The 15,171-nt window shown below is 39.9% G+C and overlaps 2 protein-coding genes across 2 annotated transcripts in view; both read left to right on the forward strand.

Annotated features, from left to right (window-relative positions):
* The first annotated feature begins 770 nt into the window (after window positions 1-770).
* On the forward strand, window positions 771-7,244 carry DUSP12 (dual specificity phosphatase 12). The gene is made up of 6 exons (XM_040635960.1): window positions 771-1,332; window positions 2,589-2,702; window positions 2,795-2,913; window positions 3,319-3,415; window positions 3,726-3,912; window positions 6,847-7,244. The coding sequence occupies exons 1-6, from the start codon at window positions 950-952 to the stop codon at window positions 7,006-7,008; spliced, it is 1,062 nt and encodes a 353-aa protein (XP_040491894.1). The 5' UTR covers window positions 771-949; the 3' UTR covers window positions 7,009-7,244.
* A 7,409-nt stretch (window positions 7,245-14,653) lies between these two features.
* ATF6 (activating transcription factor 6) overlaps window positions 14,654-15,171 on the forward strand; it is a gene marked incomplete at its 5' end in the record, with an annotated part of 198,212 nt that continues 197,694 nt past the window's right edge. The window contains one exon of the mRNA XM_008685747.2: window positions 14,654-14,888. Within this exon, the coding sequence (XP_008683969.2) occupies window positions 14,654-14,888 (235 nt within the window). The remainder of the gene's footprint in view (window positions 14,889-15,171) is intronic.

Here is a 15,171-nt window from a genome sequence, read left to right on the forward strand (position 1 = left end):
CTATTGTAATTGTTTTGGGGGGCCACAAATCACACCTACACAAGATGACAAATGTAATAAATGTTATATATGGTCTCAAGCTCCACAGACCAGTCATTCCCCCAATCTCTCTCCCTCGCCAGGGGCCTCTCCAGTCCCTGAGACACAACAATATTGAAACCAGGCCAATTAACCACCCGACAATGGTCTCTCAATGCTCAAGTGAAAGGAAGACTCACACAGCTTTCACTTTAAAGCAGAAGCTAGAAATGATTAAGTTCAGTGAGGGAGGCATGTCAAAAGCCAAGACAGGCTGAAAACTAGGCCTTTTGCACCAAACAATCAGCTAAAATATGAATGCATAGGAAAAGTTCTTGAAGGAAATTAAAAATGCTACTTCAGTGAACATGCAAATGATAAGAAAGTGAAGCAGGTTCCCGGCGGTCTTTGGTTGGAGGGTACGGGCGTACAAAAACATGGGATTACTATCTACAAAGTATATAGGACAGTATGCATCAGCAAGAAAGAGATTCACATACCAATTAAAAAACTGGGCAAAGAGAGAAAAAAAAATAGTTACAAGATAAATACAAATATAAAAGAAGAAATGCAATTTTTCATATGTGTTGAAAAAAAAAACCTGTTTTACCCCAAATGCATAAAATGATACTGCTGATTCAGTCGGTGGGACCATCATTTCAGATTTGAGTCCAGCTGCTTTTGTTGTCCCTTTCCGTAAAGCCTCAGCGCTATGAGCCTGGGAAACCCTGTATTTGGGGAAGTTTAGCCTCTACCAAGTTGTGGGAGCTGGGGCCAGACACGGGTTTGAGGGCTGCTCGGCCTCAGCCGCAGCATCACCTTCCCCACGTAGTACACATTCCCACGGTCGCCGTGGTCCTCCGAGGGAGCCCCTGAGCATCTCAGGCCGGCTTGTCCCAGAGGAAGGGCGTTCTAGCCGGCCGCCTACTCGATGGTAGGGCTCCTGCTCTCTCGACCCCTGGCCGCTGCCATGTTGGAGGCTGAGGCAGGGAGCCATGGCTGCGAGCGGCCGGTGCACAGTCAGAGCTGCGCCAGCTCGGCCGGGCAGATGCTGGAGGTGCGGCCGGGGCTGTACCTGGGTGGAGCCGCGGCCGTGGCGGAGCCGGACCACCTGAGGCAGGTGGGCATCACGGCCGTGCTGACGGTGGACTCGGAGGAGCCCGACTACAAGTCGGGGGCTGGGATGGAGGGTCTGCGGAGCCTCTTCGTGTTGGCGCTGGACAAGCCCGAGACTGACTTGCTCAGCCATCTGGACCGGTGCGTGGCCTTCATCAGCCAGGCCCGCGCCGAGGGCCGCGCGGTGTTGGTGCACTGGTGAGTGGCCCGCATATGGGGGAGCCGCCCCACTTTGCTTCGAGGCTGCCACCGCAGCCCCTTCCTCCGAGGACCCTAGGGGAGGACTAAGGGGCTGTCAGACCACCAGAACCTCCTCTCTCTCCCTTCCCGGGCTGCGTGTGTCCGAGCGAGAAGAGTGGCCGGAGGCGGGCCCCCGATGGCGTGCTTGCTCTCATTCATTCTTGCTTTGTTGATTCATACTTGTTTTCGTTGGTTCATTATGCAGCACCCCCCCTTCCAACCCCGAGATGTTTTTTAGTAGGGACTGATAGATGACAAAGTCCCTGAACCTAAACAGAGTTTAAAGCTCTTCAGGAGAAGCCAGACACTTACCCAGATGATTGAAATGCAGATTTGGATGCGAATCGTGTATTAAAAGAGATTAACAAAGGTTAAGGTTATTCAGACTTCACGGGAAAAGCAGATTATTTTCAGTGTTTTTTGTTTGGGGTAGAGGGTGTTTGATGAGAAATGGGGAGAGAAAAATTGGTTAGGACATAAAGGAGCCCTAAGCCACGCCCAGGGGAAAGACGGAGTAAGTCGTAGCAATGCCAAAAAGAAAATCTTGATAGGTATTTGGGAAGTCTTAGTAGTCCTTTTCAGTTGCATTGGAGTGTAATAACGAGTTTAAATTTATTGAATCAGCACTTTTACTGCGTGCCAGCACTTGTTCTAAATATTTACATAAAGGACATAAGGTAGGGGTAAAATGGAAAGAAGCCTGGGACCAGATCTTCAGGGCCCTTAATGGCAAGAGCAAAGGAGCTTTGGATTTTTTCCAAAGCCATTATAAAATTTTTTAAATTAGTGTAATTATTTTTGAAAAGGTAATACATTCACATGGTTCAGAATTCAAAAAGTTTTTTTTTCTTAAGATTTTGTTTATTTATTTGACAGAGAGAGAGACAGCCAGCGAGAGAGGGAACACAAGCAGGGGGAGTGGGAGAGGAAGAAGCAGGCTCCTAGCAGAGGAGCCTGATGTGGGGCTAGATTCCAGAACACCGGGATCACGCCCTGAGCCGAAGGCAGACGCTTAACGACGGAGCCCCAGGAGCCCCAGAATTCAAAAAGTTTAAGGAAATAAAGAAAGGAATAATTCTTTTGCAAAGGGCTTATTTGGGTAGAAGAAACAGACATGAAGTGGACCTGAACTTAAGCGTTGATACAGAGCTGGGCTTTTTTGTTTTTTTTAATTGCCGCTATTTGCTATTTTATTTTAAAGGTGTCTTTTTCAGTCATGCAGGAGTTAGTCGAAGTGTGGCTATAATGACTGCTTTTATGATGAAGACTGACCAGCTCACCTTTGAAAAAGCCTATGAAAATCTCCAGACCATCAAACCAGAGGCTAAGTGAGTTCTTTGTTATAGAAATAATTCTGTTTTTGCGATGTGATTTTATTCATTTAAAGAAAACTTGACTTTATATTTGTTTGTCCTTACAGGATGAATGAGGGATTTGAGTGGCAACTGAAATTATACCAGGCAATGGGATGTGAAGTAGATACTTCTAGTGCAATTTATAAGCAGTATCGTTTACAAAAGGTTACAGAAAAGTATCCAGGTAAGTAATAATTGCTAGTACTTACTGGGCCCTTTTTAGATGCTCTTTACTCTGATGCTAAAGTTTTCAGGTGTGTTATCTCAGGTTTCCCCGTAATCCCTTGGGACAGGTACTATTATTTCCTTTTGAAGGAGTGGTTTAGCAAGAAATAACTTGTTCAGGGTCAGATGGTTTATAAGTGGTGGGCTGGGATTTGAACTCAGGCAGTCGGTGCTGAAAACCCAAGGGCTTCTTCACTATGTTCTCTGACCTCACCTGATTTCTCAACACTGGAGATTTTTATTTATTTTATTTTTTTTATTTCTGAGGTTAGCACTTCTTGCCTCAGTTTGACATTAGCTGAATTTTGTCTGAAAATGCAGAGTTGATTTCAACAAATAGGTACATTTTAATTATCTCATGTAGAATTACAGAACTTACCTCAAGAACTCTTTGCTGTTGACCCAACCACCATTTCACAAGGATTGAAAGATGGTTTTCTCTACAAATGTAGAAAGTGCAGGTAAAATATTTTCTATCCTCTGGAGATTTTATCTTGTCTCAGTAGCCGAAATGTACTAAAAGTTTCATTTTCTTAGAATCTGTAGGAAGAATTCGTTTAATTGAATAATAAAAAAATTTCAATTCAAAACTGCTTTTAAGAAGAATATAAATTCTTAAGAGTGAAAGCGAATCAGGTTACTTGTAGAGGTGATTGAAAATTAAAGTAGCATAATCCATTTTATTTATTTTGCTAAGAAATACTGCACATTTCATCTATTTTTTCATCCTTTCGGAAGTCATTAATGTTTTTGTTTGTTTGGGGGTTGCAGGCGATCTTTATTTCGAAGTTCTAGTATTTTGGATCATAATGAAGGAAGTGGTCCCATAGCCTTTGCCCACAAGAGAGTGACACCATCTTTCATGCTCACCACAGGGAGTCAGGCTCAATGTACGTCGTATTTCATTGAACCTGTACAGTGGATGGAATCTACTTTGTTGGGCGTGATGGACGGACAGGTAAGAACACATTTTATTTTCTGCAGTTTCATTCTATCATCTATATTTTGTTCTTTCTTGTACTCTAAACCATATTTTTACTGGTGTCTCACTCCATCATAAGTACTTTATGAAGATTATGTCTTTCTAGTGTAGATGAGAATCTTTCAGATAAATTAATTAATTAAATAAAAATCCAGCCTGTCTGAAATAGCAAACCACTTTTCGTTGAGAGCAGTTGGTCTAAGGTAATTCCTTTTAAGGCTATTTATATTTTTTCAAATAGAAGACTAATGTAAGCCAATTGGAATATATTTAACAAAACTCAAACTCGGTAACAAGTAGGGCAAATCAAGGATTTTTAAATTATATTTAAAGTTTCTTTCTCTTTTTGCCTTTCTTTTTCTCTTTCACTCCATGCATCTCTTTTCTTGATCTTTCAGTTCCGTATGTTTGCTAAGAGATTCATTTTCATTTCCTGTTAATTCTTAAGAATGCAGCTCATATGAGCATCCTGGGATGGTCACATTTCGCTTTCAGGTTTACTTAATAGTAATTTAAAGATATTCTTTTTTTTTCTTTTTTTTAAAAGATTTTATTTATTTATTTGACAGAGAGAGCAGGAGAGCACAAGCAGGGGGAGCAGCAGAGGAAGAGGGAGAAGCAGGCTTCCTGCGGAGCAGGGAGCCTGCCTCGGGGTTTGATCCCAGGACCCTGGGATCATGACCTGAGCAGAAGGCAGTCGCTTAACCGACTGAGCCACCCAGGCACCCCAATTCAAAGATATTCTTTTTTTTTTTTTTTTTAAAGATTTTATTTATTTATTCCACAGAGATAGAGACAGTCAGCAAGAGAGGGAACACAAGCAGGGGGAGTGGGAGAGGAAGAAGCAGGCTCATAGTGGAAGAGCCTGATGTGGGGCTTGATCCCAGAACGCCGGGATCACACCCTGAGCCGAAGGCAGACGCTTAACCACTGTGCCACTCAGGCGCCCCAATTCAAAGATATTCTTAATCTAAGATACAGTCTTAATGATTGTAAAGGTTTTTATGGTTTGTATGAAAGTTTGTATAATGAAAATTTTATGAAACTCACTATATTTCATTTGAAAAATACAGTAACTTTATAAAATAGGTAGAACAGAAAAAATATTTTATATGTAAGGAAACTTAGTTTATGTTAGCATCTTGCCTAGAAAGAGGCACCTTGTATTCAAACCCACATTTTCAGACCATTCTGCTTATTGAGATATAATTCATTTACTATATAATTTACCCATTTAAAGTGCACAGTTCAGTGGTTTTTAGTATATTCACAGAATTTTTGCAAAATCATTGTTTTCATCATTCCCAGAATAAACGCTGTACCCATTAGCAGTCACTTCCTGTTCTTGGTGGTATCATTTACAGCAGTTGGGTTTTTAATTTTGAAATCCACTTTTTTCTTTCTTTCTTTCTTTCTTTCTTTCTTTCTTTCTTTCTTTCTTTCTTCCTTTCCTTTCCTTTCCTTTCCTTTCCTTTCTTTCTTTCTTCTCTTGTGGCTTGTGCTTTTGGCTTGCTGCTCTTATTTAACCTGGAAAACATAGAAGATAAAGGCATTTTTGTGGAAGATTCTACATCACATTTGTGCATACTTCTCTACATTTTTTTGAATTTTCCTATAGGCCTAAAAGTGGAATCCCTGGCTTGTGGAGTGTGTACATCTTAAATATTGCTAATATTCCACCCTGACAATAAAAATTATACAGATTTGCTTTTCACAAACATTGAATGTATGTACCCATTTCCCCATACCCTTGGCATAATGGATATTATAAAACTGGTTAAGTTTTATCAACCTTGGAGATGAAAAATGTTCATCTTAAAATGTTACAGTTTGAATTTCCATGACTACTACTGAGAACCGATATTGTTATATACTTACCAACTATTTATAGCTTCTTTTTCTATAAATTTCCTTTACATCCTTCATCCATTTTTCTCTGGATTTTGCCTTTTTCTTATTGATTTATAGGAGCTCTTTAAATAGTCTAGATGTTAATGTTTCCTCTGATATACTGTGAATATTTTCTTCTGTTACTTATTTCAGCTTTGTGGTATATTTTGTCATATTAAAAATTTAAGATACCTACGTAAATCAAATTTGGTTTCTGAGTTTTATGTCCAGAGCTTATATAATTTCATATTAAAAATAAGACTCCCTGCCTCATGTCATGCACAAAATAACAAGCTAAACTTAAAAAATAATGCTCTAAATACATTAGAATAAAATATATAGACGTGTTCAGTTGTTTTTTTTTTTTTTTTTTTAATTTATCTATTTTACTGGAGTATCAGTTTGTTTTTAAATAGCCAGGAATCTGAGGCCTGACCTACATGCTGTCAATATCAATACTGATACTGGCATGAGACTCCTAAGGCACTTTCCTGTTCTTTAGCCATGGTGATCTTAGTTTGACATATTTAAACTGCAGACTGATTTAAAAGGCAACACATGCCTCATCCTGAAATCTTGCGTCATATCTCAACCTTAACCTTTCTCCCCTCATACTGGGATTAATGTGGTCCTTTTCCAAACTCCCAGGATACAACATGCTTGTTACACAATTATCAGAGTCCACCATCTGTTAACAATAAATTGCTGTTGCATTTTATCTTGCTGATTCGATCATAAATTCCTTGAAGGTAGGAGCCATGTCTTACCTGGTTTTTATTTTGTTTTGTTTGTGTTTTTAGAGAGGGAGATGGGGAGGGGCAGAGGGAAAGGGAGGAGAGATGCAGACTCCCTCCTGAGTACGGAGCCCAAGGCGGGGCTCGATCTCATGACCCTGAGCCTGAATCAAGAGTCCAGTGCTTAACTGACTGTTCTTACCTGTTTTTATATCCTGTATTGCCAGTGATAATTATTTGTCTTATAAAAGTGAGTGAATGAAGTAACACAGTTCCTTTATTTCAGCTTCTTTGCCCCAAATGCAATGCCAAGTTGGGTTCTTTCAACTGGTATGGTGAACAGTGCTCATGTGGTCGATGGATAACACCTGCTTTTCAAATACATAAGAATAGAGTGGATGAAATGAAGATGCTGCCAGTTTTGGGATCACAAACAAGAAAAATATGAACTTGTGACATTTTTGATAGCTTGGGGAGAAACTTGCTGATACGTGCTTCCCTTGCTTATTGTCATTCGTGGCAGATTGTCTAGTTTGTAGGCCATCAACATTTCATTTGATGTGAAGAGGAAACTGTGCTTTGTTATTTGTTAATCTCTTACACTATTTAAGTAGAATACATGGGAATCAAAACTTTAATCATGTAAATGGTACTTTATTTGATATTAAAATTTTCTATAACCCATATTCTTTGTTTCATATTTTTCAAGAGTTCTGATTTTGCGAATGTTAGTTATGTGATATTAAGGTCTGGATAGACAATAATTTATAAAAATTGGAAATTATCATGTTTAAACAGATTTTCTTTTATTTCTAGAAAAGTAAAGCAGATTTGTTTGCACATATTTTGAAACATTTCTCTTTCTTTAAAGGACATTAGTAAATTTACATATGTCTGGATTTTTCTTGGAACTGTAGAAGGAAGGGCTATTAGAGTTGTTCTTAAGACATTTTGCATATTTACAAGTGAGTATGTCTATATGTATATAAACACCAAAATGGGAGTAGTTTTAAATGGAAAAAGTGAAAATGAACCTCTTTAAAAATACCTAGTTTAATTTTATTTTTTAAAATTACTTCTTTATTTTTACAGATAGTGTGCGGGAGCCAGTGGGGAGGGCGGGAGGGGCAGAGGGAGAGGGAGAGAATCCTAAGCAGGCTCTGCCCCCAGCGTAGAATCCAATGCCCAGATGGATCTCATGACCCTAAGAGCATGACCTAAGGTTAACCGACTGAGCCACCCAGGTGCCCCTATCTAGTTTAATTTTTGAAATGTTGGGAGTGTTAATAGGTGATTCTTGAGAACATCTTAATATAGGACCTGAAGCCTTTGGCACGTTTCATAAAATAATTTTTCTTATGAGAAAAAATTTCTCCATTTCTATCTTTTGTAATATCTGTCCCCCTACCTTCATAGTATACTCTGGAAAGCTTTTTGAGAACAATTAGGTTGAACCATATGAATTATGCCTTTTGTAGGTAAAAAGTTGAGCAGCGAGAGCTTTGTATGGTTATCCGTCACACTGCAGCATCTAGCACAGAGGAAATGACATAGATTTTATCGGAATTTGCAACTGTCAATTCAGTAAATATTTACCGAGCACCTATTATGTGCACAATTCAAAGGTGGTGCAGTGAACAAACTAGATAAGACCCGTCTTTTTTTTTTTTTTTTAATATTTTAGTTATTTATTCATGAGAGACACAGAGAGGCAGAGGCAGATGGAGAAGCAGGCTCCCAATGTCCCAATGCAGTACTTGACCCCAGAACCCTGGGATCACAATCTGAGCCAAAGGCAGATGCTTAACTGATGAAACCACCCAGGCGTCCTGACAAGATACCTTTTTTGAAAAATAACTGGTATTTGCCAGTGGAAAATGAGTTTGGGGAAATTGACTTTTCTTTATGTAAATCTTGAAATTTTCTGAAACATCCACTAAGCAAAAATTTCCAGTTTAAAGTCCATTAATGTTTTACTTGGTAAATAGTAAATAGAAATGATAAATAGACAATCCATTATGCCTTTATTCTCAAGAAGAAACAAACAAGTGGAACACTTTTTAATATTTAAGAACATCAACTTACAACATGTGGGTTTACACATTTGTCCAAAATAGCGATATGAACTTTATTTCATAGGTGGTGTTTCAGGTGCAGTTAATATAGTACTCAAGTAGAAGTAAGGCTGGGCTCCGATCATTCTGGCTTCACCTGTCTCTAGCTGCCTGGAAGGTCTTTTGAAAGTTGAGGGTCAGGTTTCTCCATCACGAAATGGGATTAATATATGTTCTACTGCTCTGCCCTCCTAATAGGGTTGTTTTAAAGGACATTTGCATAAGCCTTAATTCCTTATATAAATGGGAGATAATTGTGTCCAATCCAGGTGGTTGGGATTTTTGTGATATAATGCAGGTATAGACCCTAATACAGTGCCTACCCAGTAGCATTCAACACTGTTCCTTAAAGTAGCTGCAATTTATTGAGAATTTACCATGGGCTAGTCACTATGCACTTAATGTGTTTATCTAATTTAATCCTCCCAACAATCCTATGAGATAGAGCCTATTCCCATTTTACAGGTGAAATTGAGGCTTAGATTAAGTCACTTCATCAAAGTTATATTGCTTGCAAATGGTTGAACCTAGATTAGAATGAAGATTTGGCTTATTCCAAAATCTGAGCTATCAATTCTGTATTCTAGTGTTTGAGTTCACTGTTTAGGGTGATAGAGAAGATGTCACACTGAAAATGTTAGATAATAGCACTGATGAAATGGAATTTTTTTTCTAAATATTTTATTTATTTATTTCACAGAGAGGGACAGCAAGAGAGGGAACACAAGCAGGGGGAGTGGGAGAGGAAGAAGCAGGCTCCCAGCGGAGGAGCCTGATGCGGGGCTTGATCCCAGGACTCTGGGATCACGCCCTGAGCCAAAGGCAGACACTTAACGACTGAGCCACCCAGGCGCCCCTGAAATGCAATTTTTAACCAAGTTGTAAATTCACTGGTCAGGTATCCCACCAACATTTGCAGAATTCTCATGAGTGCAAATTGAGGCCCAGATACTATTTGGCTCCGTATTTGAAAGTTATAAATCAAGCTACCAAACTATTAAATAAAATGTGTTATTCTCTTATCTTTTTTTTTTTTAAAGATTTTATTTATTTATTTGACAGAGATAGAGACAGCCAGCGAGAGAGGGAACACAAGCAGGGGGAGTGGGAGAGGAAGAAGCAGGCTCATAGCGGAGGAGCCTGATGTGGGCCTCGATCCCATAAGGCCGGCATCACGCCCTGAGCCGAAGGCAGACGCTTAACCACTGTGCCACCCAGGTGCCCCTGTTATTCTCTTATCTTGATAAACTTACCTTCATAAAGACCTGAGAGACAAGGTTTGAGTTTAAAATTCTCTGACTTTATGGAGTTCCCTGACAAAACATGGCAATGCAGGGAGAGTTGGCCCCCTGACCTACAGAGCAACCTACAGAGTTGGCCCCTTTCCCCACCCCCGGGTTTGTTCATACGCCTGGTGCATATGCATACGTGAACTTCCGACCTCCCATTTCTAAGCTTAATCTACACTCCTGGCATACAACATTGGCACAGTTCGCCTTTAGGAAGTCAGAGGCCTGAGCAAGCCTCAGAAGCAGGCATGGAGCTATTGGGCATGAGAAGCATGTCTAGAAGGAGGCATGTGTTCTGGTTGGGCGTATCCCCTTGGCACCATGGATTCTCTCCCTGTGGGAAGAGACACTGCCAGATGCCAGAGTAGAGTCCTCTGAAGAGTGGATCTAGGCAAGGGCCTCCTTTATGTCTCTAGGCAAAACTCAAATTTCATTTCTCTTCCAGGGGTTTAAGTTGAAAGCAAATGAATAAAGAAAGAAGATTCAATAACATTTGACATTTATCATTTTTTTAAAAAAAAGCATAGTAACTAGAATGGAAAGAGTATGTGACCAGAATGTGTATAAAAACTATAGCAACCACAGCAAATTTCTTGATGAAAATTGAATTTTTCCTTGCATTAAAAAACTACAGGAAGAATCTTATCAATAGTAAAACTTTTTAAAACTTTCACATTAAAATTGGGAACAAGTTAAAAGAGGTATGCTCATGCATCTACCGTCAGTGTGGTAGCAGAGGTCCTTGCTATTGCAATAAGGATAAGAAGGGGAAAGGTTTCAGACTTAGGGAAAAAACAGAATTCACTGATAAATCTTGACATCTCTAAAAGTGGGATATTTAGAAATATGTGCCTCCTGGTACAATGCAAGGAAGTACCTNCATTCCTGCAAAAACAAATGAGACCAAAACCATCTAATCAAGTTTACATTTAACTGGTGGTTTATAGGAACAAATCACCATGAAGATATAAGCAGCAAAATCACAGAGTGGGAAATTCCGTAGGGCAAATGACAGATTCTTTAACAAAGGTCATGGAGTAACAAGTGGAAGAGGGGACTATTCCATAAACCAAATGCAACCCGATGATCCTAATTTGAGCAAACCAACTGTAGAAAGGCATTTTGGGGAGAAAATTGAATGTGGAATCGGTATTAGATTATTAAGGAATTATTTTTGGTGGGTATTACAATGGTATCATAGCTACATTTTTTTTTTAATTGAAGAAAGCTTTTGTCAGGATACATATTGAAATATTTACAGGTGAGGGGCATCTGGGTGGCTCAGTCATTAAGCATCTGGTTTTGGCTCAGGGCATTTTCCCAGGGTCCTGGGATCAAGCCCCACATCAGGCTCCTCTGCTGGGAGACTGCTTCTTCCTCTGCCACTCCTCCTGCCTGTGTTTCCTCTCTCGCTGGCTGTCTCTCTCTCTGTCAAATAAAATAAATAAAATCTTTAAAAAAAAATATTTACAGGTGAAATAACATGATCTCTGGGATTTGCCTTGAAACACTCCAGGGGATGGGGCACCTGGGTGGCTCAGTCGGTAGTGTCCGACTTTTGATTTCAGCTCAGGTCATGATCTCAGGGGTCCTGGGATCCAGCCCTGCGTCAGGCTCCACCCTCAGTGCAGAGTCTGCTGGAGATTCTCTCTCTCTCCCTCTCCCTATGCCCCTTCCCCAGCTTATGTGCATGCGCGCGTTCTCTCTCTCATTCTCAACAAATAAATAAATAAATAAATAAATAAATAAAATCTTAAAAAAATATTTTTTTAAAAACACCCCAGGGGAAAAAAAAAACAAACCAAAACAAAAAAATAAAAGTGTTGTGGGGAGAGAGGGTAGATAAACAAGAATGGCAAATTGTTGAAGTTGGGCGCTAAGAACAAGAGGATTGATTAGCTCGTTTTGTGTTTGTTTGAAATTTCCCACATTAAAGGTTAGTTTTTAAAAGGTTACAATGTTAAAATAAATTTCAAAATGTTAGTGTTTGCATACAAGTTTTTCTACATAGAAAATCCTAGAGAATTTTACAGACAAAATAGTTACAGTTACATAATTCAGCAAGGTTTTTGGATACAAGATTGCTGTATAAAGATCAATAGTGTTGGGGCGCCTGGGTGGCACGGCGGTTAAGCGTCTGCCTTCGGCTCAGGGCGTGATCCTGGCGATCTGGGATCGAGCCCCACATCGGGCTCTTCTGCTATGAGCCTGCTCTCCTCTCCCACTCCCCCTGCTTGTGTTCCCTCTCTGGCTGGCTGTCTCTGTCTCTGTCGAATAAGTAAATAAAATCTTTAAAAAAAAAAAAAAAAAAAAAAAAAAAAAAAAAAAAAAGATCAATAGTGTTACTACACCCCAGCAATAACCAGATGGGAAGGAAAAGCAAAACTATAAAAATAGGGAAGGAAAATAAAAAAGAAAATCTCCATGACCTCAGGAGAGGGAAGGATTTCTTAAGCAAGTTACGAATAGCACAGATCATAAACAGAAGATTGGTAAATTTGGCTACATTGAAATTAACACCTAAAAGACAAAAGTCCCATAAACAAAAGACAATGGCAACTTGGGAGAAGGTATTTGCAACATACATATCTGTTAAATGAATACAGTAGGCTAGCTAAAGATGTAGGTATCATTGAGAGAAAGAAAACGCAATAGCAAATTTTCTAAGAATAGGCAATTCACAGAAGAGTAAGATTTAAGAAACAGGAAAAGATGCACCATCTCTTTAATTGCCAGGGAAATGTAAATTATGGTCACGCCCTTCACAGGGGCAAAAAATGTGAAAGTGATCAAATCAAAGAACTCATTACTGCTAGTAAGAATGTAAAATGGTAAAATTTGGCAAATATTAACATTACTACTCTACGACCCAGCATGTATCTTAAAAACATTCTTGCTTATATGCACAGAAACTCATACAAGGATAATATGTAACAGTAAAAAGTTGAAACAATCCAAATGCCCATTAGTAGGAAAATGAGAGAAGAAATTGTGATATATAGATATTCAAGGAAATACCATATAACGGTTAAAACATGAATGGATCATCAAAAAGTAATGTTGAATAAGAAAAGTGATTTGGAGGGGCGCCTGGGTGGCATAGTGGTTGGGCGCCTGCCTTCGGCTCAGGGCGTGATCCCGGCGTTATGGGATCGAGCCCCACATCAGGCTCCTCCGCTATGAGCCTGCTTCTTCCTTTCCCACTCCCCCTGCTTGTATTCCCTCTCTCGCTGGCTGTCTCTATCTCTGTCAAATAAATAAAATCTTAAAAAAAAAAAAAGAAAGAAAGAAAAGTGATTTGGAGAACAGGTATGACATGTTTATGTAAATTTAAAAACTCAACACAACATTAAATGTATGTAATAGAAGTTGTCTATGTGGAGGGAGGGAAATGAAGCAGAGGGAAAATCAGACTTCGGCTTTGTCTGTAATGTTTAATTTCTTATACTATGAAAAATCTGAAACAAAAATGGAGAATGTTAATATTTGTTAATTTTTGTTGATAGGTATGCAGATGTTTGTTTCATTATCTGCACTTTGGGGATAAAAATAAAAATTTCAAGAATTAAAAAAATTAAAACTGGCAGGTATTTAGTCATGGCGATTTTTTTAAAAAAGGACTAAGGTATCTGGTGGATGCGGAATAGAAGACTCTTGCTGGTTTTATTTTAGTCTGTCAGTTTTGAATTTGCAGTCGAGTAAGAATAGAAGTGATACATATTTCACCGTACAAGAAAACTGGTTAGTTATCTGATGATAAAAGGAAACATGTCGTGTTTTGTTTTTTGTTTTTTTCTTTGTGGTCCCAGGGCTCTGTTGAACACTGTGGATTATGCAATCTGTAGTAACCCTCCAGCCACGAGGAGTTGGGTGGGTTCTGGGAAGCATTTGTTTGGTTTAGTAACCATGGGAAAGATTCCACTTGGTCCTAAACGGATACGTGTTCTTTGGGTATTTGACGTACTCGCCGCCGAAATGCCGTAAAAAGAAATTCTATTAAGCAGCTGCCTTGAAACTGTTCTGTCAAACTCAGTTCACATTTTCAGCTGGAGTTCGTGATGTGAATTTCTTCTAAACAAAACCGAATCTTAAGTTTTAGTAATAAAAAGATTGGGAATTTATTGTAGGTTGTATAAGGTAAACTCGCTCGGATTTCCACTACGAAGTGCTATGATTTAGAAAACTTATCTAGGAGATAGATCTGAGCACGGGGAGTTCATCTTTTATATTTGCCTTGTTTAAATTTGTTTAAATAAAAGCAGTCTTTCTAGAAGAACGATTCACGGTACTGGTGTTTACCTGAGGTAAGGTGCCCGCGAAGACGTGGGTCTAACGAACGTGGAACAATAGGTGAGTTTTTCTCTCATACGCTTGTGTATACGGAAAATTTTTACATCGATAGCAAGTAATTCTGAAAATTAAATCGAATTTACTTTATTGGTCTCTGATTTTGTTCTGAGATAGCTACTCTGTGGTATTAAGAAAATTCACGGAACAAACCAGTAAGTTCAGAAAGGGATTTTACTTTTATTTCTTTTTTTTTAAATATTATCAGTACATTTTATTTAACCAAAGTAGTGTTTATGTGTTTTTTTTTTTTTCCTTAAAGCAGCGGGACAGAAAGTGCCGACAAGTCCCACAGGGAAATATTTACTCGGAGATTTGTTTAAACGAGCTCAGTCTCTGACGCTCCTCCTTTCGGATTTGCGCAAATTCCCCGGGCGGTGGAAGCACTTTGTCTTCACTCGGCCACCGTCCACAGGGCGGTAGGGAGTATTTTGTCCGCCCGCGGCCGCCGTCCCCCATATTAGTCACCGAGTTCCTGACCGCCCGAGCGTGGGGCTTGCGGGAGCCGGCTGGCGTTGCCCGCACCATGGAGTCGCCTCTTAGCCCGGGCCTCTCCCACCGAGCGGATGAGGATTGGGGTGAGTACCAGCTGAGAACATGCCGGTGCTGGCCGTGGGGTTCTTCCTCCTTCCGCCCACTTCTGGAGACAGGTGTGGGCGAACTCTGCCCCGGGAGCCAGGGCTAGCCTGTCGCTTCCGTCCGCGGACTTCCCTGGAAGAGTCTAGCCGAACCGGTGGGTTTCTGTCCTGGCAACAGCGAGCGTAAAATGTTGCCTGATTGGCGTTATTATCGTTTTTCACCGTTTCCGCTGGGAAAGTACTAGGTGGTCATTGTGTGGGGGTGAAAAGGGCGTCGGTATGA

This window comes from Ursus maritimus, unplaced genomic scaffold (assembly GCF_017311325.1).
Source record: "Ursus maritimus isolate PB19 unplaced genomic scaffold, ASM1731132v1 scaffold_2, whole genome shotgun sequence".
NCBI classification, from domain to species: Eukaryota; Metazoa; Chordata; class Mammalia; order Carnivora; family Ursidae; genus Ursus; species Ursus maritimus.